The 22,243-nt window shown below is 39.0% G+C and overlaps 1 protein-coding gene across 1 annotated transcript in view; it reads left to right on the top strand.

The window, feature by feature from the left end:
* Positions 1-342: 342 nt before the first annotated feature.
* LOC132128375 (Fc receptor-like protein 5) overlaps positions 343-22,243 on the top strand; it is a 125,919-nt gene continuing 104,018 nt past the window's right edge. The window contains exons 1-2 of the mRNA XM_059540173.1: positions 343-415; positions 8,935-8,970. Coding sequence (XP_059396156.1) covers positions 385-415; positions 8,935-8,970 — 67 coding nt within the window. The 5' untranslated portion in view covers positions 343-384. The remainder of the gene's footprint in view (positions 416-8,934; positions 8,971-22,243) is intronic.

Raw genomic sequence — 22,243 nt, 5'->3', positions numbered from 1 at the left:
ATGTGACGTCGCTGATTGTTTGATGTGGGCGTTACCTAATAACGTTATGTGGGCAGCTGCACCTAATAACTTCTGGACCTTTCATCCTTTCATCATCCCTCACCAGCGCACTCAATTCACCAACTCACCCATCCTGTGCTGCCATCGAGGTGCCTGCGCCACCCGCCATCAACTGAAGCCTTTCTCATTGATACTCTTAATAAATTGTTCCTTGCATTTTGCTTCCTGTCATGTATCCTGACAAGAATGCATCTCTTTTTCTTCCTGTTTTGTGTTTCTGTGTAGAGTTGTGTCTCCTCCCTCATCTCCTCTTGAAGTATTAAACACAGGAAGTGTCTGATTTAGCGACGCATCACTGTTAAAACAGTCTGTTAATGTGTCAGCATGGGGTCCAGTGCACTGCCTCTCATGCTTTGTGAGTATTTCATTATATTCTACTCTATCTTCAGGTGTGTTTTGTTTTTGTTTAGTTTTTCCTGTTGTTAAAAGTATTTAGCTAAAGATAAATAATTATTGTGTGTATGAGGGTCTGTGAATCCACAGGAGTGCTGTTTATCATATCTTTATTGTTCAGATTAATATTATGCTATATGTTTTGTGTGGATCAGATACAGAGTTTCAGAGAAGATGCATTTATCTGAGCTGATTGTGAAAGATGGACACTCTGTGGACATGTGCTTTTACTGTTTTTGAGATACTCATTCTTTCTTAGATTATTTTTAATCAGATATATTTGTGTTATTAATCTGTATATTTAAATAAACTCTCCTTTAGAGGCTCAGAGACTTTCAATTATTTTTGTCCCTCTTGCACAAAAAATGAATTATCCATATAGTGCCCCCAAACCCACCCAGTAGCGTAGTTGCAATCGGTAGAGTCGAGTAGAGTGTTCCTGGTGGGCCGGTAGTGTCTTGAGGTATAATAGTTATACATTAGTTATACAATAGTTATACAAGTTATATTAACACCATCTGGCGGCCTGATCTGCGGCCGCTTCCCGCTGGTCAAACTTTGCAGCCTCTCTGCCCAACACAGTATATAAAAGTGCTCAACCCGTTCGGCAGGTCCAACCATGTCTAGGATTTAAAAAAATATAGGGGTTAGTGAGCGGCTCCTCCCCAAATGGCATAGACTATCGGCCTTTGATGTAAAAAGCCACCGAACACCTCTTTGTCCTCGTTACGTTTTGGAAATCTAATGTCCGTGTGAGTGAGTTAAATGATGGAAAGGCAAAAAAGAAAACTGAAAGGTGGCGCTGAGAAGGTACAACTCAAAAGGAAAAAAAAATATGGAGGAGTAGGCAGAGAAATGCTCCAAAATATCAGACATGTTCTGGGCATCAACAAGCAAAGTTACTACAGGTGAAATAATCTGAGGCATATGTTGTCAAAGCTAGGCACAGATGAGAATTAGCACCAGCTACCAGCCAGCCAGCCAAAAGCTTGTGACATTTAAAAGTAGCTGAGGTGAATATGAGACAAATTAATATTTTACTTTTGAGGTACTCTTGAATTTGTCCTTCAGTGGATGGTAGATTTCCTAGTTTTAAAACGAGTAACTTCCCTTGGCTTAGTTAATGAGCAAGGTGTCGTGTCACCTTGAAAATTGACCCTTTTCAACAGGGTGATTATGATGCGTTTTAACGGTCATCATTAACATAAATCCTGGAAAGTGTTTTATATTTGCATTTAAAAAAAATATGTATTCACATTTATAACTAAAACTAGTTAATGCTGCTGTGAGTGTTTCTAATACTGTTTGTGGGAGTGATGACAAATTGACATATTTCTCTTTTCTGACAGCTGTTTTTCATCTCTTGCAATTTTTTGGTCTTTTTGAGGAGTGTGTGTGTGTGTGTGTGTGTGAGAGAGAGAGAGAGAGAGAGAGAGAGAGAGAGAGGGACGGAGGGAGAGAGAGAGAGTGTGTGTGAGACAGAGAGAGAGAGAGAGAGAGAGAGAGAGAGAGGGGCGGAGGGAGAGAGAGTGTGTGAGACAGAGAGAGAGAGAGAGAGAGAGAGAGAGAGAGAGTGAGTGAGTGTGTGTGTGAGTGAGAGAGAGAAAGAGAGAGAGTGTGTGTGTGAGAGAGTGTGTGTGAGAGAGAGATGTGTGTGTGTGTGTGTGTGTGTGTACACTCACTAGTGCTACAATGCCCAATACCACTTATGTTTGTGTATAGTCAAAGCATCTATTGCCCCGTTTCCACCGCAGGAACTTTACCCAGGAATTAGGGACTTTGGCCTGGTACTTGGTGTGTTTCCACCGCAGGGACCAGGAACTAAATAAAGTTCCGGGTAAAAAAATGCCCCTCAGAAAGTCCCTGCTGGCGAGGTGGTACTTTTTCAAAGTTCTGGAACTTTCGGGGGCGGGACTTGGGCGCTAAACATCCTGATTGGTTGAGTTCACGCAGCATTGGTTCAACCACCATTTATTCGGATCATTTTAAAAATATTACTGTTATTGTGTCATGAAATGTAATTTTAAAAGTATTTCAGACGAGAATGTAGTTGTTTAAAACTCAAATCTGTGGTTTATTTATAAAGACAGCACCTATTAAAAAATGTGTTTCGCCCATCTCGGAGATGGTGAGCTCCACTATCTTGATCATCTATCTGCCGAGAAGCAGCCTCACCTCGGCTAGACCTTCTTATGTGTGCCGCTGGCTCTGATGTCTCTTTAGTGGTTAAACATTAAATATAATTCGTTTTGGGTAAATCTAACAGGTTATCTTTGGTCTGTATTCAATTTATTTATATGTTAAAATGCATATAAAAAAGGCAAATTTATATAATATTTAGTTTCATTGTAATGACTGTATATACACATTTCCCTGAAGTAAGTACATTTCTGCAGCTGTTATTATGTTTAAATGAAAACGAAAGGAGGCAGTGGTATTTGATAATAATGTAGTTGTTTAAAACTAAAATCTGTGGTTTATTTATAAAGACAGGTCCTATTTAAAAATGTGTTGTTTCGCCAATTTTGGAGAAGGTCAGCTCCACGCGATCAGCGGGAGCTCAGTCCTCATGTATCCGCAGAGAGCAGCCTTACCTCGGCTAGACCTTCTGATGTGTGCCGCTGGCTCTGATGTCTCTTTAGTGGTTAAACATAAAATATATTTCGTTTTGGTTAAATCTAACAGGTTATCTTTGGTCTGTATTCAATTTATCTATATGTTTAAAATTAAAATAAAAAAGGCAGTCTTATATAATATTTCGTTTCATTGTAATGGCTGTATATATACACATATCCCTGAACTCAGTACATTTCTGCAGCTGTTATTATGCTTAAATGAAAACGAAAGGAGGCAGAGGTGTTTGATATCCTATTTCGTTTTATTGTAAATATACAGAGAGGAAAATTGCAGTAGCCATGGTCAGCTGGCTGATGTTATCAAGTACGCTGCTGTTTGCAGAATTACCGGTTTTGTGTTGTCGTGGAGTCAAATGCACAAAGTCTGAACTACCGAGGATACACGTCCAAAATCAGCGCACTTTGTATTGAGAAACACGCGCAGACCTACATCACCAGTCTATTTGTCTAATCTTCCCGGTACTTTACACCGTGGTGTAAACGCCGAAAGTTCCTGGGAAAAAAAGTTCCTGGTACATATGTTCAGGGTAATTTCAGTGGAAACGCGGCATATATTAGCAACTGTTGAATGGCCTGTTTAGGTCTGTTCTAAACATGTATATCCTTTGGGGAAAAACATGTCTGTCATTTATTATTTTCTGTTATTATTGTATGTTGTTGTTGACTTCAAGATATTTTAAATAATAATTATTACACTTGGTATTTAATGTTGTTGTGCAGTCATTTTATTCTAATTTTCGATTTCAGCATTTACTTACTTTTTGGTCCCACTCCGCCCCTGCCCCCACCCCTCAAAAATAAAAAAATAATAAAAAAAATGGTCCCAGTCATATTAAAAAAATGGCTGAATATCATTTCAATAAACAATGTCAACAATATGCATCTCCTAAAGAATGATGCTCAGACTTTTCTCAGAACTAATTTCTGTTTTCTGAGGCACTTTTTCAGTCGTTTTTACCAAGTTTGTCTCGTTGTCATTTTTAGCGGATGTGTAAAGTCACTTCTCCAGTTCTTTGCAGAAAAACCACAGCTGTAGTTCGGTACATTAACATATGAACATGTTCCACTAATGCTTGACAATCAGAAAGTGACTTTGTCTTAATTTTAAATAACACATGTATTGTTTCGCAACATACTTAATGTACATACTCAGACAACATAATTCTGGGTCCTTTTATAGTTTGTCAATTTACATTGCAAAAACCAAAAGCACTGAGGTTCCCTTCATTCACTTTAAATAAGTTTGGCTCATTTAGAATATACTGATGTTTATAGTGGAAACACCCTAGTGTTCAAATTATTTTCATGGCCACTATAATGTCTCAGGTATATACTAATCAGTAGTCACCTTTATATATCTAACAAAAGTGAGTACACCCCAACCATATAAATATATCTTCTCAAGGGACAATACTATAGAAATGAAACTTGGATATATTGTCGAGTAGTCAATGTGCTGCTTGTGTAGCATTGTAGATTTACTATCCTCTGAAAAGAACTTAACATACAGCCATTATGTTCAATATAGCTGGCAACAAATGTGAGTACACCCTAAGTGAACGTCAAAACTGTATTCAAAGTGTCAATACTTTGAGCACCATTGTTATCTAGCACTGCCTTAAAGGGATAGTTCACTTTCAAATTAAATTTTGATATGTTTTAGCTTATATTTTTAGATCAAACCGTTCTTGCCTGTGACATAATGCAGGTCTATGGTCACCACCTCAAAGAGAATGCACAGAGAAGTCCAAATTAAACAATTCCCCATCGTATGTACACACTGATGACCTAAGACACGAAACGAGCGGTTTGTGTAAGAAAACGAACAGTATTTATATTGTTTTTACCTCTTGTACACAACCACGTCCAACTGATCTGAGGGCGCGCGTGCTTCCTGATGTCTGGCGTGTGCACGCGTTCTGGCTTAGTCTGCGCAAGTGTGGAAAGCGCCGGGAGTGATCTCTTGTGTATGTACATCACTCATTGTTTACTGTTTACCACAAGATACACCACCAATCTGCACTGTCGGAAATATAATGCAGTAATTGTAATGAATTAATTGGTTTGTAATGCACCCTATAATCGTTGTGATAATAATAAAAATACAACACATTACTCACTCTATTGACAGCGTGCCATTGGGTCCCTCTGGCATGGATGTCGCCTCCAGTTTATACGTGGCAAACTAAACACAATGTGCAAAACACTGCTGCTCAACAGCGGAGAAAACTCTTCAGTCAGGCAGGTGTGTGATGGGATACTGTCAATGTCCTCGTCGTCTTTTAAGTTGTGGCATTGCTATGTTCCATTTGTGACAACATATACTCTCCACTTCTGTTGGCATTTCACAACACTTGCTACTAAAACACCTCCAATTTTGAAGAGATCTCTGTTCAAGAACTCAGAGCGATGGAGAAAGGATCCGATGCAGCAGCACGTCTTCAGACCTCAGAGAGACTATGTATTCTGGTTCAAGTAAATATGGTTGTGAAAAAAATTTAACGTTGTCTGTTGATATATCGAAATCATCTTCCATTGTGATTTCCTGCACTGAAAAAAAAATGATTATGGCCCCAATTAAATTAAGCGTAATTCAATTTTGCTAGTTTAATCCTTTTAAATTTAGTTTTTGATTTTAATTAATAAATATTAATTGGTTTTATACGAATTACATGCATTTAAATCCAAGCCATGTGAATTAATTAAATTCAGCTTGAAAATATTAAGTTGATGCTGTGCGAATGCGCGCAAATGCACATTTTCATAGGCGCCAAAAGGAGTTTCCAGTCCGATTAAACAACCCCACAAACAGCATCACCAGCTCCACTTATTAATAACCAGACTCACTTTATTTCTGTCAGATGTCTACAGAAGATCTAATTGAGAATGAACTAAGGTTTAGATGTTGATTTATTGTTTCATTTGAAGTAACCATGTTAGAGATCAGTGTTTGCTTTAGTTGGGCTCCTGACCCTTGACTTCTGTTTCAGTTTATTTCTCTCTGATTGTTGTAAACATGTGTTTATGAGACATGTTTGTTATAACTCAAAATCATAGAGAGAATATTATCAGATATTGGTTGTTATTCAGCATTTTGTTGATGACAATCATCAACTATGGAGTTGTTCAGAGTCAAACATCAGACTAAGTAGGTGGTTTATAATTAGTTTGGATGTTTACAATAAAAAAAAACATTTAAAGAGCCAGTGGTTCTGTCAAAATCAGTCAAAAAGGACTTTTCAATTATCTTGTGCTTATACATCTTTCTTCTATGACAGAAATTAGTCACACACAGACATGAATAATCAGAATATGAACCTCAACAATGGTGACGAAAAAAGATGCTGCAATGCATGTTGGGTATTATTGTAGTACAAAACTCATCCATGGCTCCCAGCATGCATTGCAGCATGTTTTTTTTACATTTTTTTATTTTTATTAATAAAATCAACTTATAAAATATAAGTACAACCAATTTATAAAATATAAGTACACTCAACCTAAAAAATATATCTGGATTTAGAAAAAATATTTTGTGCAACCACTTGACATAATAAAATTAAGTAAAGTCAACATAACATTTTTTTCAGTGTGTATGCCTAAATATGTTTAGATCTGCACACAAACTGTGTAAACAATAATTGATGTACACATGAGAGATCATTTTCGGCGCTTTCCACGCTTGCGCAGATTAATATTAATTTCTCACTATAAATTACATAAAAAGTGGAAAACATTGATCAAAAACAACAATCTTTATTTTTTGGCTTAACTGTCACAGAATGGAACACCCAGGATTTTGGGATTTCAAAGGTAGCAAAGGATACATCCATGCTGCCTTCAAAAACTGGCCAGATGAAGGCATCTCAGGAGACAGGAAGTAATGTGCCTTGATGCCTTCCTACTTTGAAATGCATCCTCCGAACCCACATTTTTCAGTTTTCGGATGCAGCCACTGTATATATATAGTGCTTTTAACAATACATATGTCAGAGCAGCTTTACAGTATCAAATAGGAAAATAATTTGTCAATGAAGAAGGACAATAATAAACACTATTTTTTAAGTTAAAGACAGTCCATCATTGAATTCAGATCCCATTGTACAGCTCAATTTAATTTAAATAGTATCTGTGCAATCAAGTCAATAATATCGCTGGATATCCCTACTAAGCAAGCCAGAGGAACCAAAACTCCATCGGTGACAGAATAGAGAAAAAAGCTTGGGCGAAACCAGGCTCAAATGGGGGTCAGTTCACCTCTGGCCAGATGAAACGAACCAGCAGGTCGAACCAAACTCTGTTAAAACAGTATGCTGTCATCACCAAATACTGGATTATTATTATTTTTTTTGTCAGCTTGTTTTCCTTCAGTTAGGACAGAATATGCATTTGTTTTCGGGAACTGATTGATCGTAGCCAGGCATCATTAATCTGAGCTTCAATATTCAATAACATATGAAACTAATTTTAACTGTTTATCGCAATAGTGTGCTTTAGGCTCAGATGCCTACAATCAATCAGTTAATAATAATAATAATAATAATAATAATAATAATAATAATAATAATGATAATAATAATAAATTAATATTAATCCTTATTAACAGGAAACAAGATGAAAAAAAATATTGAATTCAGTATTTGGTGATAATATTGCATAAAGATAGATTTATAAGCTGATTTTAGACCAGATATTTTGAGCGGGAACATCATAACTGTAACAAGGTATGGGGGAAATCCCAAGAGAAATACAAAAACTATAAAAAAAAAAAAAAAAAACAAGGCCTTTGTCCCTTTCATCACGGTTAATTGCACACCTGTTATTGCACTCAGCTGTCTCCACTTTCATCGTTTTCACCTATCTATATAAACCAGCCTGTCTCTATCTGTTTCATGGAGTCCTTGTTTTCTGTCACCCGGCTTTCTCGTGTTCCCTTGTGTGTGTTTTTTCATGTTTCTTGTTTTTGGACTGATTTTGGATGTGATTTTTGGATTCCCCATTAAACACTGCTTAAATGTATAAAAGGGGGTAAGTGTCAATAACTTAAGCTTCTGCCTACTTTTGATCGTCATATCCACATTCTTTTATTTATTTAATTATTTCACTTGCGCATGTATCCTTTAGTTTTGCCTGCTGTGCTGAACCGTGTTACTATGTAGAACTTTGTGGAACCAAGATGTTCAAATAAATAAAGATAATGATGACATTTTTCATAACTTTATGAATTAATAAATGTTTAATTTTATATGTTTTATCTCACTGTTGTTTTGACCGTTAATCTGCTCTGAAAGAAAAGGTTAAGACCTTGAGGATCTAGGGCCCAAGAAGTCTACGATTGGCTGCAAACACAGCGCTCCTGAAGATAATAAATGATATTCAATTAAATACTGAATCTGGTAAAATATCTGTGCTGGTAAACTCAATCTCAGTGCTGTCTATGAGCTGTGATGCGGTCAGAAACCAGATTGAAAATTTCTCAGGTTTCATTAATAAAGAAAACTCAAAAGCAGCAGAAACACTTAAAGAGACAGAGCTTGACTGTGTGACGTCACATTGGTTAATGAGAATATGCTCATGTGTTGTATGTTGTGAATCTCAGAGGTTGAAAGTGTTTCTCTGTGCAGCAGTGAATCATCAGTGAATCGACTCTCGTATCGGTTCATGATTCCTGTGACGTCATTGTGTGTGTTGATGTTAAATGATGGAGAATCTCCAGCATCAGTTCTCATGATGAGCTTCAAAACACAGAAAAACACTTTCAGTTCAAACTCTAGACATGTTTCAGTGATCTGCATTGTGTTGAATGAATGGAAATGCTTCATATCTGTGTTTCTTCTGTTTTTAGTGCTGATGTCCTTCATCCACGCTGGACTCACTCAAGGTACTGTGCTGTACTGGACTACATCTGATTTATTAAACAAATGTGAATTGTGCTGTAGTACTTTATTTGTCTACATGGATCATATGAGAATCCTACATTTGTCTCTTTGCTGATGATTTATGTCTATATTTTGCTGTCATTCACCTTCTCCCAGAATCATTTGTCTGTGTAGTTCCTTATGTTGCTAAAACACTGATAAAAAAAATAGTAGGGTGAAATGTTAGTTTGCTGTAAAAATGTAGACTGTAATTAATGACTGTGTTATTAAGGCTAATGTACAGATCAAGGTAATTTTAGATGCTAAATGATGGGTGGATAAATAAATAAATGTTTCACTAAGGAGGTTCAACCAACTGTGAGTTTAAACTTGAACTCCTGAGTTGACTTACCCTGAGATTGGAAACTCTGAGTTTTCGGTTACAGAACAGCTGAAATGAGTTGGTTTAATCAACTCTAAATTGACTGACTCTGAGTTAAGCATGTGGGACACAACTATAAAAAGCCATTATCAAAGGAGCACTGATATTACGATTCACCATGGCAACAGCTCCCGCCAAAAAGCCGTCTGCATACTTCAGACTTGATACAAATTTAATTCTTATCAGTGTTATATCACAGGTGAAAACTAGCAGAACGTTAGATTAATGAACTAATAGCTAATCATCTTATGGTATCTCATGGGCAAAAAAAATATATATAAAATAATAATATTGATAATAATATTTTAAGTGCAATTTTCTTATTTTACAAATTATCTGCCAATAGAGTAAGAAAAATATGGCAGTGGCTATTAACACTAAGTGGAATTAACATACTTTCTTAGCTATAGATCCTATTTACAGTAGGTTAAGTGCAAGTAGCTCTAGATTCTATTTACAAAAAAAAAATGTACAGTGAAAATTGTGATATATTCTATTTACCATGTAAAAGTAGTGTGGTTATTTTTATTACCACACTGGCATATAATTTTACTTAAGTAAAATGCACTTAATTTAGATTCCCCCAGGAAACAAGACTAAGTATCTTATATCATTTTCTTATATACTAAATCAATCTTTATTTTATACATTTTTTTTTTATATTTGTACTTAGGGAAAAAAAGAGAGTAAGAAGAGCATTTTTCCAGCGTGCATCAATGAAGTGTTTAAAAAGGGGTAGGATGCCGAAAGAAACTCTGGGTTTATCGAAGAAAACCTGCTCTTGACCAGGTTAGGTTCATTGAGTAAGTTACTATGGTAACTGACTCTGAATATAAGTTACCTCTCTTTTAGAAACAGGCTTGACTTACCCTGCTTTCTCGGATTTGACAAACCTCCCATTCTGAAACAGAAAACCTAGAGTTTCCCTCATTTCAGGGTTAACATACTCAGAGTTTTCACTTAACCTCCTTTCTGAAACGGGCCCCAGGATTTGTCACATCTCTTACATTGATGCTTTTTTTTTGCTTCGATTGCTTCTGTTGTTCTCATCTGTAAGTGGCTTTGGACAAAAACGTCTGCTAAATAATTAAATGTTCATATGACGTATTGACTCGAATATAAACCGATTTTTGTTTGTTTGTTTTTCTTGGAAATACATCTGAACAAACGCGGTCATCTTGGTGTGTCTCGGCGCCAAAAACACATAAACGAGTGTGCCATGAAATAATTAATAATAGTATTGTGCTGTAAAGATCGTGAGTGAAAACAAAATAAAAGAAAATACTTACAGCGGCATGATGGGACCAAACTTTCTCTGTAAGTGATTTTAAAACATAATACAGTACCCAGATTTGAAGACTACAATAAGATTTAACTTCTACTTTTAATATAAATGTTGGTAGGCTACTATGAGATGGATGGACTAAATGTTATATAATTCAAATGAGATACCTGTTATTTTTATGGTAAATAAAAAAAGTGTATATTTTTAAATTTGATTATTGTTGTTACATGTTAGCAGCATTTACCGTACTTTCGAAACAAAAATTAAAATAGGAAAAAATTGCTATATGAAAATAATTTAGGAAAAGGTACATCTGGAAAAAGGGGGTCGTCTTATATTCGGGTCAATACGGCAGATGCTTTATTGAAACCTCTGACTGAAAACAGTCTCATCTGCGGGCCAGAACAGGAACTGATCAATGATGTTTTAACTTTCTTATTTCAAAATGCAAATCATACAACAACACTGTAAAAAATGAATCATGGGTCTTGTAATTTTCATTAAAAAAATAAGGTGATATTAAAAAAAAAAAAAAAATGTGTGGATTGCATTAAAGAAATTGTGATTCAGTGTTGTATAGAAAATAATGAGGACTTTTTACTAATAAAACCAAGAGATGTGTTTTCCTCATTTTTTTAAGCAGTTTTGGTGATTGAACTGGGGAACTGATTAAACTAAAATAATTAAGGAAAGAAGGCTGCCTATTTATTTTAAGACAATTAGCTCAATTTTGCAGTTTTAATTTAGAAGTGATTGTTAGTTCCCAGCATGCTTTGCATAGAGCTGGAAATGGAAAGGACATTTTGAAATTAAATGCTACGTTATATTTTGTATTGAGTGAAGGGAAGCATCTATTAATGTTTAATGTTCAGTTATGTTTGACATTTGTAAGAGTTTCTGTTACATTGCACTGTGTAATCGTTACCACAGTGCAGAAGAGCAGAGCTTGTGGTTGTGGTTTCTACTCCTCTGAGGCGTTAGGTCTTGTTTAATGAGCAAATAGCTTTGCTAGTGCTAGTGCAGTACTTTCCAGCATTTCTCAAGTAGTTTCCTACTTGAGCTGATTGGCTGAATACAGTTTTGTAAATGTATAAAATAACAAAATACAAACAGACCTCACTCACAATCACACTCACAATCAATATAAAATTATTGAGCACATTTCCCTAATTGTATTAAATTCATTGTGTCATAGATTAATTAATTTAGGAGATTTCACATGATTTATTCAGGTAGATTCCATTAAAAAATCAAGCCTGAAAAACTACTCAAATATATTGTGAAATATTGTTACCTTAATTATTTTTAAGTAAATAGCTCATTAAATTTTTTACAGTGAAAAAATGAATATTTTTTTTTTACATTCATTTGAACTTTTTTCTGAACAAATCTGTTTTTAATCATAATGACATCACTATCAGCTACATTAAGTCAGATGTTCAGTTCAGAGTCTGTTTTCTTCTGTTCACAGGTTTCTCCAGATCTTCACTGACTGTGACTCCAGACAGTCCTGTATTCACTGGAGAGACAGTCACTATGACGTGTGAGACTGAGTCTGATTACAGTAGCTGGAGATATGAGTGCAGATATGAGTTGAGATATGAGTTGAGATATGAGTGGAGATATGAGTGGTATAAAGACACAGACCGTGTAATGTTACAGACATCTGATCGTTGCACTGTAAACAGAGACACTCTCACTATCAGAGGAGTAATTACATCTGATCAGGGTCAGTACTGGTGCAGAGGACGGAGAGATGGAGGAATAACCTCATCAGTATCAAGATCTGTTTCTCTCTTTGTGAAGGGTGAGTTGAATATCATTGTCCTCCTAAACACTCTCTAGGTAACACTACAATAAAAGGTACATGAATAATAATGATGAGCGCCTTAACGTCATGATAAAATGATGCACTTACAAACCATGAACTAAAATATCAAACAACACACAATAAAGATGCATTATAAATGTACCATTAATGAATTAAGTTACCCTCACTTTATTACATGAATCTACAAGCTGCTGCAATTCTCATCATAACATATAAAACATAAAATATCACTTGTTCACTGTTCATCTGATGATTGTTTGAGATGATCTGATGTTGAATTACATTAAACCTGTAGTGAATCAGACGAAAGAGAGAGCATCACTCTCCTCTTCACATCTCTCCTCTTTAACATCAGTGTCACACAAAGAGCGTAAGAGTGTAATAATGTAGAAACTCACTCAGAGATCCTCGTGGATCATCACAGATCAGTGTGGATTATAATGGCTGTTGATTCCATGACAGAAGAAATCAAAGAATTCAACATTGTCTGTGCCACTCTGATTGATCTTAGTCCCAGTTTTGCACCAAAAACTTCCACAGTAATCCATCTTGTAGTTTCCATTAAAAGACCAATTTTTATAATATTTGCTTTCCACATGGCTTTTCTAAGAGTCTTGTAACGAGTGGAAATAAGTGTGGCCCCTTTAAGAGCTGCGCGCTCCCTGTAAAACGGTCTGCACTCTGTATGATAATATATACAACCGCGACTCGAATCCCCCATGTATGCGGGTAATTTCTGTTTGGAAATCATTTTGTTTTAATCTTGTTTGGTTGTTTTGGTAACGCTGTGGACGGTGGAACATGGGACGGACAATTGCCCGAGTTCGATTGGAGAAATAAAACGCGAGTCGTTGTTAAATGTCAATCGCCTCCGTGAGTCTGTCTAGCCTAATAACTTTGTGAGCTATCCATATTTTTTTCCTCCTCCTGACACAATGCGTTACAAGTGGCGCCCGAACAGGGACATCTCTGCCCCTGGATCTAAAGCGAGGTTTTACACGGATGATGAGGCGGTTTGTGAAGGAAGACGCAGGAATGTTTTGATCCTCCAGGTGGACATGTGGGAGTTTACACGAGGCTAATTTCACTGCGTATAGAGTGAACGGCCCAAGTCGCCTGACGACGCTGTAGCGGACATTTTGTGTTGCTGACGCAGAGGATATTTGTTCACATTCAGGTGGATAAGTCGTCATAGATGCAATCTTCGTGAATCTGATCAACTGTTAGTGAACTTTGACTGTTTCAGGGATTCAGGCCTGGTTGCTACGTTCATTTGTGTTCATTTGCTGGAACTGAATGTTGAACTGGTTGAATTGAACTTGAGGAATTTTTTTTTGCACTGGATTTTCCCTGAACTTCTACTAGGCTATATTTTGATTTGTCGTTGGGTAATAACTACTCGACGGTCGCACTGTGTTGCCACGAGAAAAAAAAAAAAAAACGGACATAAGAAAACAATTAATGGACTCTGTGATTGTGGTTTGGTGATATTGAACTTGTCACTGGTATTATAAAAAAAAAAAGAAAAAAAAAATGTACAAATGCCGAATTTATTGTTATATGGTTAACTTTTTTTTTTCTTTTCAAAGGTTATCCAATTGTTTATTCCATTCGTTTTGCTTGATTATACAATAAATTAGTGCAAGTGGAATTGTTTGTTAAATGATATTGTGCCAATTCATTGTTTTGAATTTCATATTGACAAACTGATTTTGATACTATGGCCAGACGTGTTGATGACGAGACTGATTTATTTGACCAATCTGCATGCTTTGAGTGTTCTCCCAGATGGAGAGTGCCGGAGTCGGGCGAGCACCTGGAGAAACAGGTTGAGTCGTTGAAGGAGGAAGTGGAAATGCTGCGGAGGTGCCTGAGAGAGTCTCTTGATGTCACCTTTATTTATATAGCGCTTTAAACAAAATACATTGCGTCAAAGCAACTGAACAACATTCATTAGGAAAACAGTGTCAATAATGCAAAAATGATAGTTAAAGGCAGTTCATCATTGGATTCAGTTATGTCATCTCTGTTCAGTTAAATAGTGTATGTGCATTTATTTGCAATCAAGTCAACGATATCGCTGTAGATGAAGTGTCCCCAACTAAGCAAGCCAGAGGCGACAGCGGCAAGGAACCGAAACTCCATCGGTGACAGAATGGAGAAAAAAACCTTGGGAGAAACCAGGCTCAGTTGGGGGGCCAGTTCTCCTCTGACCGGACGAAACCAGTAGTTCAATTCCAGGCTGCAGCAAAGTCAGATTGTGCAGAAGAATCATCTGTTTCCTGTGGTCTTGTCCTGGTGCTCCTCTGAGACAAGGTCTTTACAGGGGATCTGTATCTGGGGCTCTGGTTGTCCTGGTCTCCGCTGTCTTTCAGGGATGTAGAGGTCCTTTCTAGGTGCTGATCCACCATCTGGTCTGGATACGTACTGGATCCGGGTGACTGCAGTGACCCTCTGATCTGGACGAAGACTGGATCTGGTGGCCACGGTGACCTCGGAACAAGAGAGAAACAGACAAATATTAGCATAGATGCCATTCTTCTAATGATGTAGCAAGTACATAGGTTGTTATGGGAAGTGTTTCCGGTTCCGGTTTACCTAATTAATGCAGCCTAAAAATCCTTTAACGGATTTGGATAATAAAAGCATATTAAGTGAAGTGACATTCAGCCAAGTATGGTGACCCATACTCAGAATTTGTGCTCTGCATTTAACCCATCCGAAATGCACACACACAGAGCAGTGAACACACACACACACTGTGAGCACACACCCGGAGCAGTGGGCAGCCATTTATGCTGCGGCGCCCAGGGAGCAGTTGGGGGTTCGATGCCTTGCTCAAGGGCACCTAAGTCGTGGTATTGAAGGTGGAGAGAGAACTGTACATGCACTCCCCCCACCCACAATTCCTGCCGGCCCGGGACTCGAACTCACAACCTTTCGATTGGGAGTCCGACTCTCTAACCATTAGGCCACGACTTCCCCCTTATTAGTATGTTATGTGTATGCCAGGTTAAAGAGATGGGTCTTTAATCTAGATTTAAACTGCAAGAGTGTGTCTGCCTCCCGAACAATGTTAGGTAGGTTATTCCAGAGTTTGGGCGCCAAATCGGAAAAGGATCTGCCGCCTGCAGTTGATTTTGATATTCTAGGTATTATCAAATTGCCTGAGTTTTGAGAATGTAGCGGACGTAGAGGATTATAATGTAAAAGGAGCTCATTCAAATACTGAGGTGCTAAACCATTCAGGGCTTTATAAGTAATAAGCAATATTTTAAAATCTCTGCGATGCTTGATAGGAAGCCAGTGCAGTGTTGACAGGATCGGGCTAATATGGTCATACTTCCTGGTTCTAGTAAGAACTCTTGCTGCTGCATTTTGGACTAGCTGTAGTTTGTTTACTAAGCGTGCAGAACAACCACCCAATAAAGCATTACAATAATCTAACCTTGAGGTCATAAATGCATGGATTAACATTTCTGCATTTGACATTGAGAGCATAGGCCGTAATTTAGATATATTTTTGAGATGGAAAAATGCAGTTTTACAAATGCTAGAAACGTGGCTTTCTAAGGAAAGATTGCGATCAAGTAGCACACCTAGGTTCCTAACTGATGACGAAGAATTGACAGAGCAACCATCAAGTCTTAGACAGTGTTCTAGGTTATTACAAGCAGAGTTTTTAGGTCCTATAATTAACACCTCTGTTTTTTCAGAATTTAGCAGTAAGAAATTACTCGTCATCCAGTTTTTTATATCGACTATGCAATCCATTAGTTTTTCAAATTGGTGTGTTTCACCGGGCTGCGAAGAAATATAGAGCTGAGTATCATCAGCATAACAGTGAAAGCTAACACCATGTTTCCTGATGATATCTCCCAAGGGTAACATATAAAGCGTGAAGAGTAGCGGCCCTAGTACTGAGCCTTGAGGTACTCCATACTGCACTTGTGATCGATAGGATACATCTTCATTCACTGCTACGAACTGATGGCGGTCATATAAGTACGATTTAAACCATGCTAATGCACTTCCACTGATGCCAACAAAGTATTCAAGTCTATGCAAAAGAATGTTGTGGTCAATTGTGTCAAACGCAGCACTTAGATCCAATAAAACTAATAGAGAGATACACCCACGATCAGATGATAAGAGCAGATCATTTGTAACTCTAAGAAGAGCAGTCTCAGTACTATGATACGGTCTAAATCCTGACTGGAAATCCTCACATATACCATTTTTCTCTAAGAAGGAATATAATTGTGTGGATACCACCTTTTCTAGTATCTTGGACAGAAAAGGGAGATTCGAGATTGGTCTACAATTAACTAGTTCTTTGGGGTCAAGTTGTGGTTTTTTGATGAGAGGCTTAATAACAGCCAGTTTGAAGGTTTTGGGGACATGTCCTAATGACAATGAGGAATTAATAATAGTCAGAAGAGGATCTATGACTTCTGGAAGCACCTCTTTCAGGAGCTTAGATGGTATAGGGTCTAACATACATGTTGTTGGTTTAGATGATTTAACAAGTTTATACAATTCTTCCTCTCCTATGGTAGAGAATGAGTGGAACTTTGATCTACAAAGAGGTATTATTGACCGTTTCACAGAAAACTTTCAAGTACCTGCTTCATACCAATTGCCTTCTCAGGTCAGGCCTGTTGCTTCGTCCACTCCACATGCTCAAGCACCAACTAATCAAATAAAGGGGGCTCGGTCCTTTGGAGTGGAAATGAATGCCAGAACCGAAAATGCGCTTGGACTGGCTGAAAGTTCACTTGATTTGAATAATGCAACCAGAACTTTGGCCTCCGTCTTGCATCAATCGAGACTGGAACCCCCAGTGTTTGGAAATGATGGAAAAATTCAACCTGATGACTGGCTTATTCTTGTGGATGCCTATAGAACTTCTTTGGGTGTCAGCGATGCTCAGATTTTGCTTGAATTACCACGTTTCTTAGCTAAAGAGCCCAGGAAGTGGTTTACGGTACTGAGTTCACATGTCACATCCTGGACACAGTTCTGCACCCTGTTCAAGACTGTGTTTCTTCCAGCGGATAACCAAGAGCGTGTCCGGAGAGGTATTCTTGACCGTGTACAAGCTCAAGGACAACCATTTCCAACGTTTGTGGCACACTTGTTATCTGAATTCAAGAAACTAAAGTCTCCACCACCAGATCAAGAGCAGGTTGATCTTATCTGCAAGCATGCGCTTGAGCGCTACCGAGTTGTGTTGTATGGCGCACTAATTACTTCAGTCATCGACCTCTTGATGTGTGCCCACGAGCTGCATTCCGCTCTCGGCCCTGACAGCCGTGATGAACCAGTATTGCAGAAAAGCAAACCCAGACGAGAGACTTATTGTTTCAAATGTTCTGCGCCTGGTTTTACCTCGAGAAACTGTCCGAACTGTAACTTTGCCCAACAGACTGTGCCTTTTCCAGCCGCTGACATACAGACAAGTCCAGTTTCGAATGAGCCACGGGACCCTGAGGAGGATACTAAAGCCATGCCATACGAAGACAGGGAGGAGCAAAAGCACAATTCTGTTCGGCAGAAGGTAAACTTCAGAGGGGGGAGGACGTTTCACCGAGGCAATCCTCCCTCCAGAAGATAAATGTGCCTCACCCTAGTCTTAAGTCCTCACCTGAGCCGCTTGTCATTGGACATGTGGAGGACCGTGCTTCTCCTTCATTTTGGAATACACCATTTATTGTTAAGGTCAATTTCTGTCATAAGGCCATCGACGCAGCGCTGGACACTGGTGCCTCACTTTCAGCAGTTCGTACAAATATGATTTCGGATGTCTTGCGACATTCTCAGAAGGTTCAACCTTTGATTTTTCCCCCAATTCAGCTTGCCAACAGTGCTGCTTGCACTCCGACTGGTGTTGTCTGGTTAAACATTGGCCTCCAGGGAAAAAATTTCTACCATCGATTTGTCATTATCCCTGATCTTTCCTCTCCGCTCATCTTAGGGATGGATTTTATGCTGCGAGCGTCAGTCAGCATTCACATCCCATTAAGGACGGTGACCCTGGGTGAATCTACACCCCAAGAGGTTTTGAGTGAGTGGTTGGAGGCACCTGAGCTTGGAAGCTTAATGTTTTTAAATGTCCGCCAGTCTGCCTTGGATGAGAAAGTTGAGAGAGCTTGTCTGAAAAGGGAAGAAAAAGGGAAATTGTTGGACCTCCTAAAATACTTTTGGAGCCTGTTTGATGGACACCTGGGGCACACTTCATTGGGGGAGCATGTAATCAACACTGGTGAAGCAAAACCAGTTCACCTTCCACCATACCGGAGCTCACCAGCCAAGAAAAAAATAATTGAAGATCAGATTCAGATGATGCTGGATGAAGACATCATCGAACCATCTTCCAGTCCATGGGCTGCACCCGTGGTAATTGTCAAGAAGCCATGTGGAGACCACAGGTTTTGTGTTGACTACAGAGGCCTTAATCACCTCACACTTAAGGATTCATACCCACTTCCCAGAGTCGACGAATCATTGGATTTCCTGGCTTGTGGAAAATTTCTTACTACTTTGGATTTGGCTCGGGGGTACTGGCAGGTGTCGGTAGAGGAAAAGTCAAGGCCAAAGACAGCATTTGCATCACACTGTGGCCTTTTTCAATTCAAAGTCCTTCCTTTTCGGCTTAGAAACGCCCTGGCCACGTTTCAGAGAGTAATGAACAATGTCCTTGCTGGATTGGTTTACAAGTGCTGTGCAGTGTACTTGGATGATTTCTCGCCTCACAAGCTACTACAGGCGATTCATTCCGAGTTATGCACAAAAAGCTGAGTCGCTTTTTAATTTTTCACGTCCATTCTTCATCCACACTGACGCTTGTGACTTGGGCCTTGGTGCAGAAGGATGACATGGGGCAAGATGTGGTGGTAGCTTTCGCGAGCAGGACGTTGCACAAAGCGGAAAGACCGTACTCAACACCTGAGAAAGAGTGCTTGGGAGTAATTTGGGCTCTGGAACATTTCAGACCTTACATCGAGGGCCTTCATGTAACCATTTATACTGATCACAACAGCCTGAGGTGGCTGATGAACCGACCCAACCCCTCTGGACGACTGGCGAGACGGTCCTTGCGCCTACAGGATTTGGATTTTAACATCGTCCACAGGCCAGGGTGTTCAGAATAAAGTTCCAGATGCTCTATCACGCAACCCACTACCTCATTGTGAGGGCCCTATTGACATTCTTCCACCACATGCGGTGATAGCTGGGATGGATCTGCGCAGTCACTCCTCAGTCCCGATAACTGACAGAGCGCAGTTGACACAGTTACAAAGGGGTGACCCATTGGTTGGAGGTCTTCTTCGAAACCTTGAAGAGGGCGGTACAGACGAAGAACATGTCATTCATGATGGTCTGCTTTATTTCAAGGACCCTAAGATAACCTGCAGTCTCCATCCAATGAAACAGCTTAAGTTATATGTCCCAACAGTAATTCGACCAACTGTACTTCGATATTATCACGACCATCCTACAGCTGGCCACCTGGGTGTGACAAAAACGTTGGCCAGGGTGAAACAGAGGTTCTTTTGGCCCAAGATGGTGACAGATGTGGAAAGATACGTTATATCGTGTCCTGTGTGCCAGTTGACGAAGCCGAGCCAAAGAAAACCAGCAGGGCTGATGGTTCCGAATAAACTTATGAAACCTTGGATATACACAGGAGTGGATTTTGTGGGTCCGCTTCCTCGTACTCAGAGTGGAAATGAACATCTAATCGTCTTCATTGACTACTTTTCAAAATGTTTCTGAGTGAGATATTTGCTAGACATGGTGCGCCAACCTACCTCATATCAGATCGTGGGACCCCGTTTGTGAGCAATCTTTTTGAGCATGTGGTTGCTGCCCTTGGCACTGAACACCGGCTGACAACGGCATACCACCCACAAATGAACGCCACTGAGAGGGTAAACCGCACACTTAAAACTGCCATACGTGCATACGTGGAGGACAAGCACACTTCGTGGGATAAATATCTTCCACAAATCTGTTTTGCCCTTCGAACTGCTTGCCATGAGAGCACAGGTCATACTTTTCTCAAGTGTTACAGAGCTAATGTACGCTGTGCTAACATGTATGCTTGTACTCTCTGTGCATTATATACCCCTCTGTCTTGTTAACTTTTCAACTCAGTCATGTATGAGTGGTTGTTAAGTAGAAGTTTTCCTTTGCTGTGTACGGCTGAGGGCAGCCTTTTTTTGGCCGGGGGAAATCTGTAACGAGTGGAAATAAGTGTGGCCCCTTTAAGAGCTGCGCGCTCCCTATAAAACGGTCTGCACTATGTATGATAATATATACAACCGCGACTCGAATCCCCCATGTATGCGGGTAATTTCTGTTTGGAAATCATTTTGTTTTTATCTTGTTTGGTTGTTTTGGTAACGCTGTAGATGGTGGAACATGGGACAGACAATTGCCGAGTTCGATTGGAGAAATAAAACGTGAGTTGATGTTAAATGTCAATCGCCTCCGTGAGTCTGTCTGGCCTAATAACTTTGTGAGCTATCCATATTTTTGTCCTCCTCCTGACACAACGCGTTACAGTCTCTGATTTAGAAATGTCCAAATCCAATTCGTGATTAAAAAGTAGTGGTTATTCTTTCAGCCATAAACTCTGTGATCCATTTCCACTCCGTGAAGACTTAAGAAGTGTCCATGATCTTAAAATTGATCTATAAAAAGGGCTCAGTCCAGAAAGGTTCAGCTTATTAACATCCATAAGGAAGAGATAAAGATCTAGGCCCATGTTTCCTACTCTCCTCAGTCGAGCACAAGCAATTCCTGCCCAACTGACATCCTCCTCATAAAGCATCTTCGTGTTGTCTGGATTCTGAAGGCCTTTATTCTTGATGTGACATCAATCAGCCCCTGGCCTCCTTCCAGTACAGGCAAAAACAACATCGCCGCCTTTAACCAATGATGGCCTGACCAGAAAAAATCCACTAGTCGCTGCTGGATATCGCTCACCAAGTCAACAGGAGGCTCAATTAGTGTCATTTTGTGCCATAAAGAAGTAGTAACCAAATTATTACAAACTAGTACCCTCCCCTGTAGGATAACTGGGGTATCAACCATTTCCATTTAGACAACCGAGCACACACTTTCTCCACAAGGCCCTCCCAGTTTTTTCTTTGGTACTCTTCTGTCCCTATAAATACCCCTAAATATTTTAAAGCTTCCCCACTTTAAACCACCAGGAAGTACTGGACCTTTAAAATCTCTTCCACACCACAGAGCATCACATTTACCCCAGTTACCATAACAATGTAAAGCCTCCTTTAGCATCTGAATGTCATTTTGTTCCCGAATTATGACTGTGACATCATCAGCGTATGCAGAAAGTTTAATGTTGGAGTGTAAGGTGTTAACCTGTAGACCTATTAGCCCTCTCCTCAATTTACACAGCAAAGGTTCAATTACAATACTGTATAATTGTCCTGAGAGAGGACAACCCTGTCTAATACCTCTTTTTACTTTTATAGGGATGCTTAATCCTCCAGCCATTTTAATCATACATGAGGCCTCATTATATAAAAGTTTAATTTTTGAAAAAAAATTATGCCCAAAACCAAAAGCTTTCAAAGTTTCAAACAGAAAAACATGGTCAACCCTGTCAAGCCTTTTCTTGATCCAAAGATAACAAACCCAAGTTCACATTATTATCACAATGCGTAAAATCAAAAACATCTCTTATTAGGTGAAGATTATCAG

This window comes from Carassius carassius, chromosome 3, assembly GCF_963082965.1.
Source record: "Carassius carassius chromosome 3, fCarCar2.1, whole genome shotgun sequence".
Taxonomy (NCBI): domain Eukaryota; kingdom Metazoa; phylum Chordata; class Actinopteri; order Cypriniformes; family Cyprinidae; genus Carassius; species Carassius carassius.
This window is presented reverse-complemented; position numbering and strand designations above follow the sequence as displayed.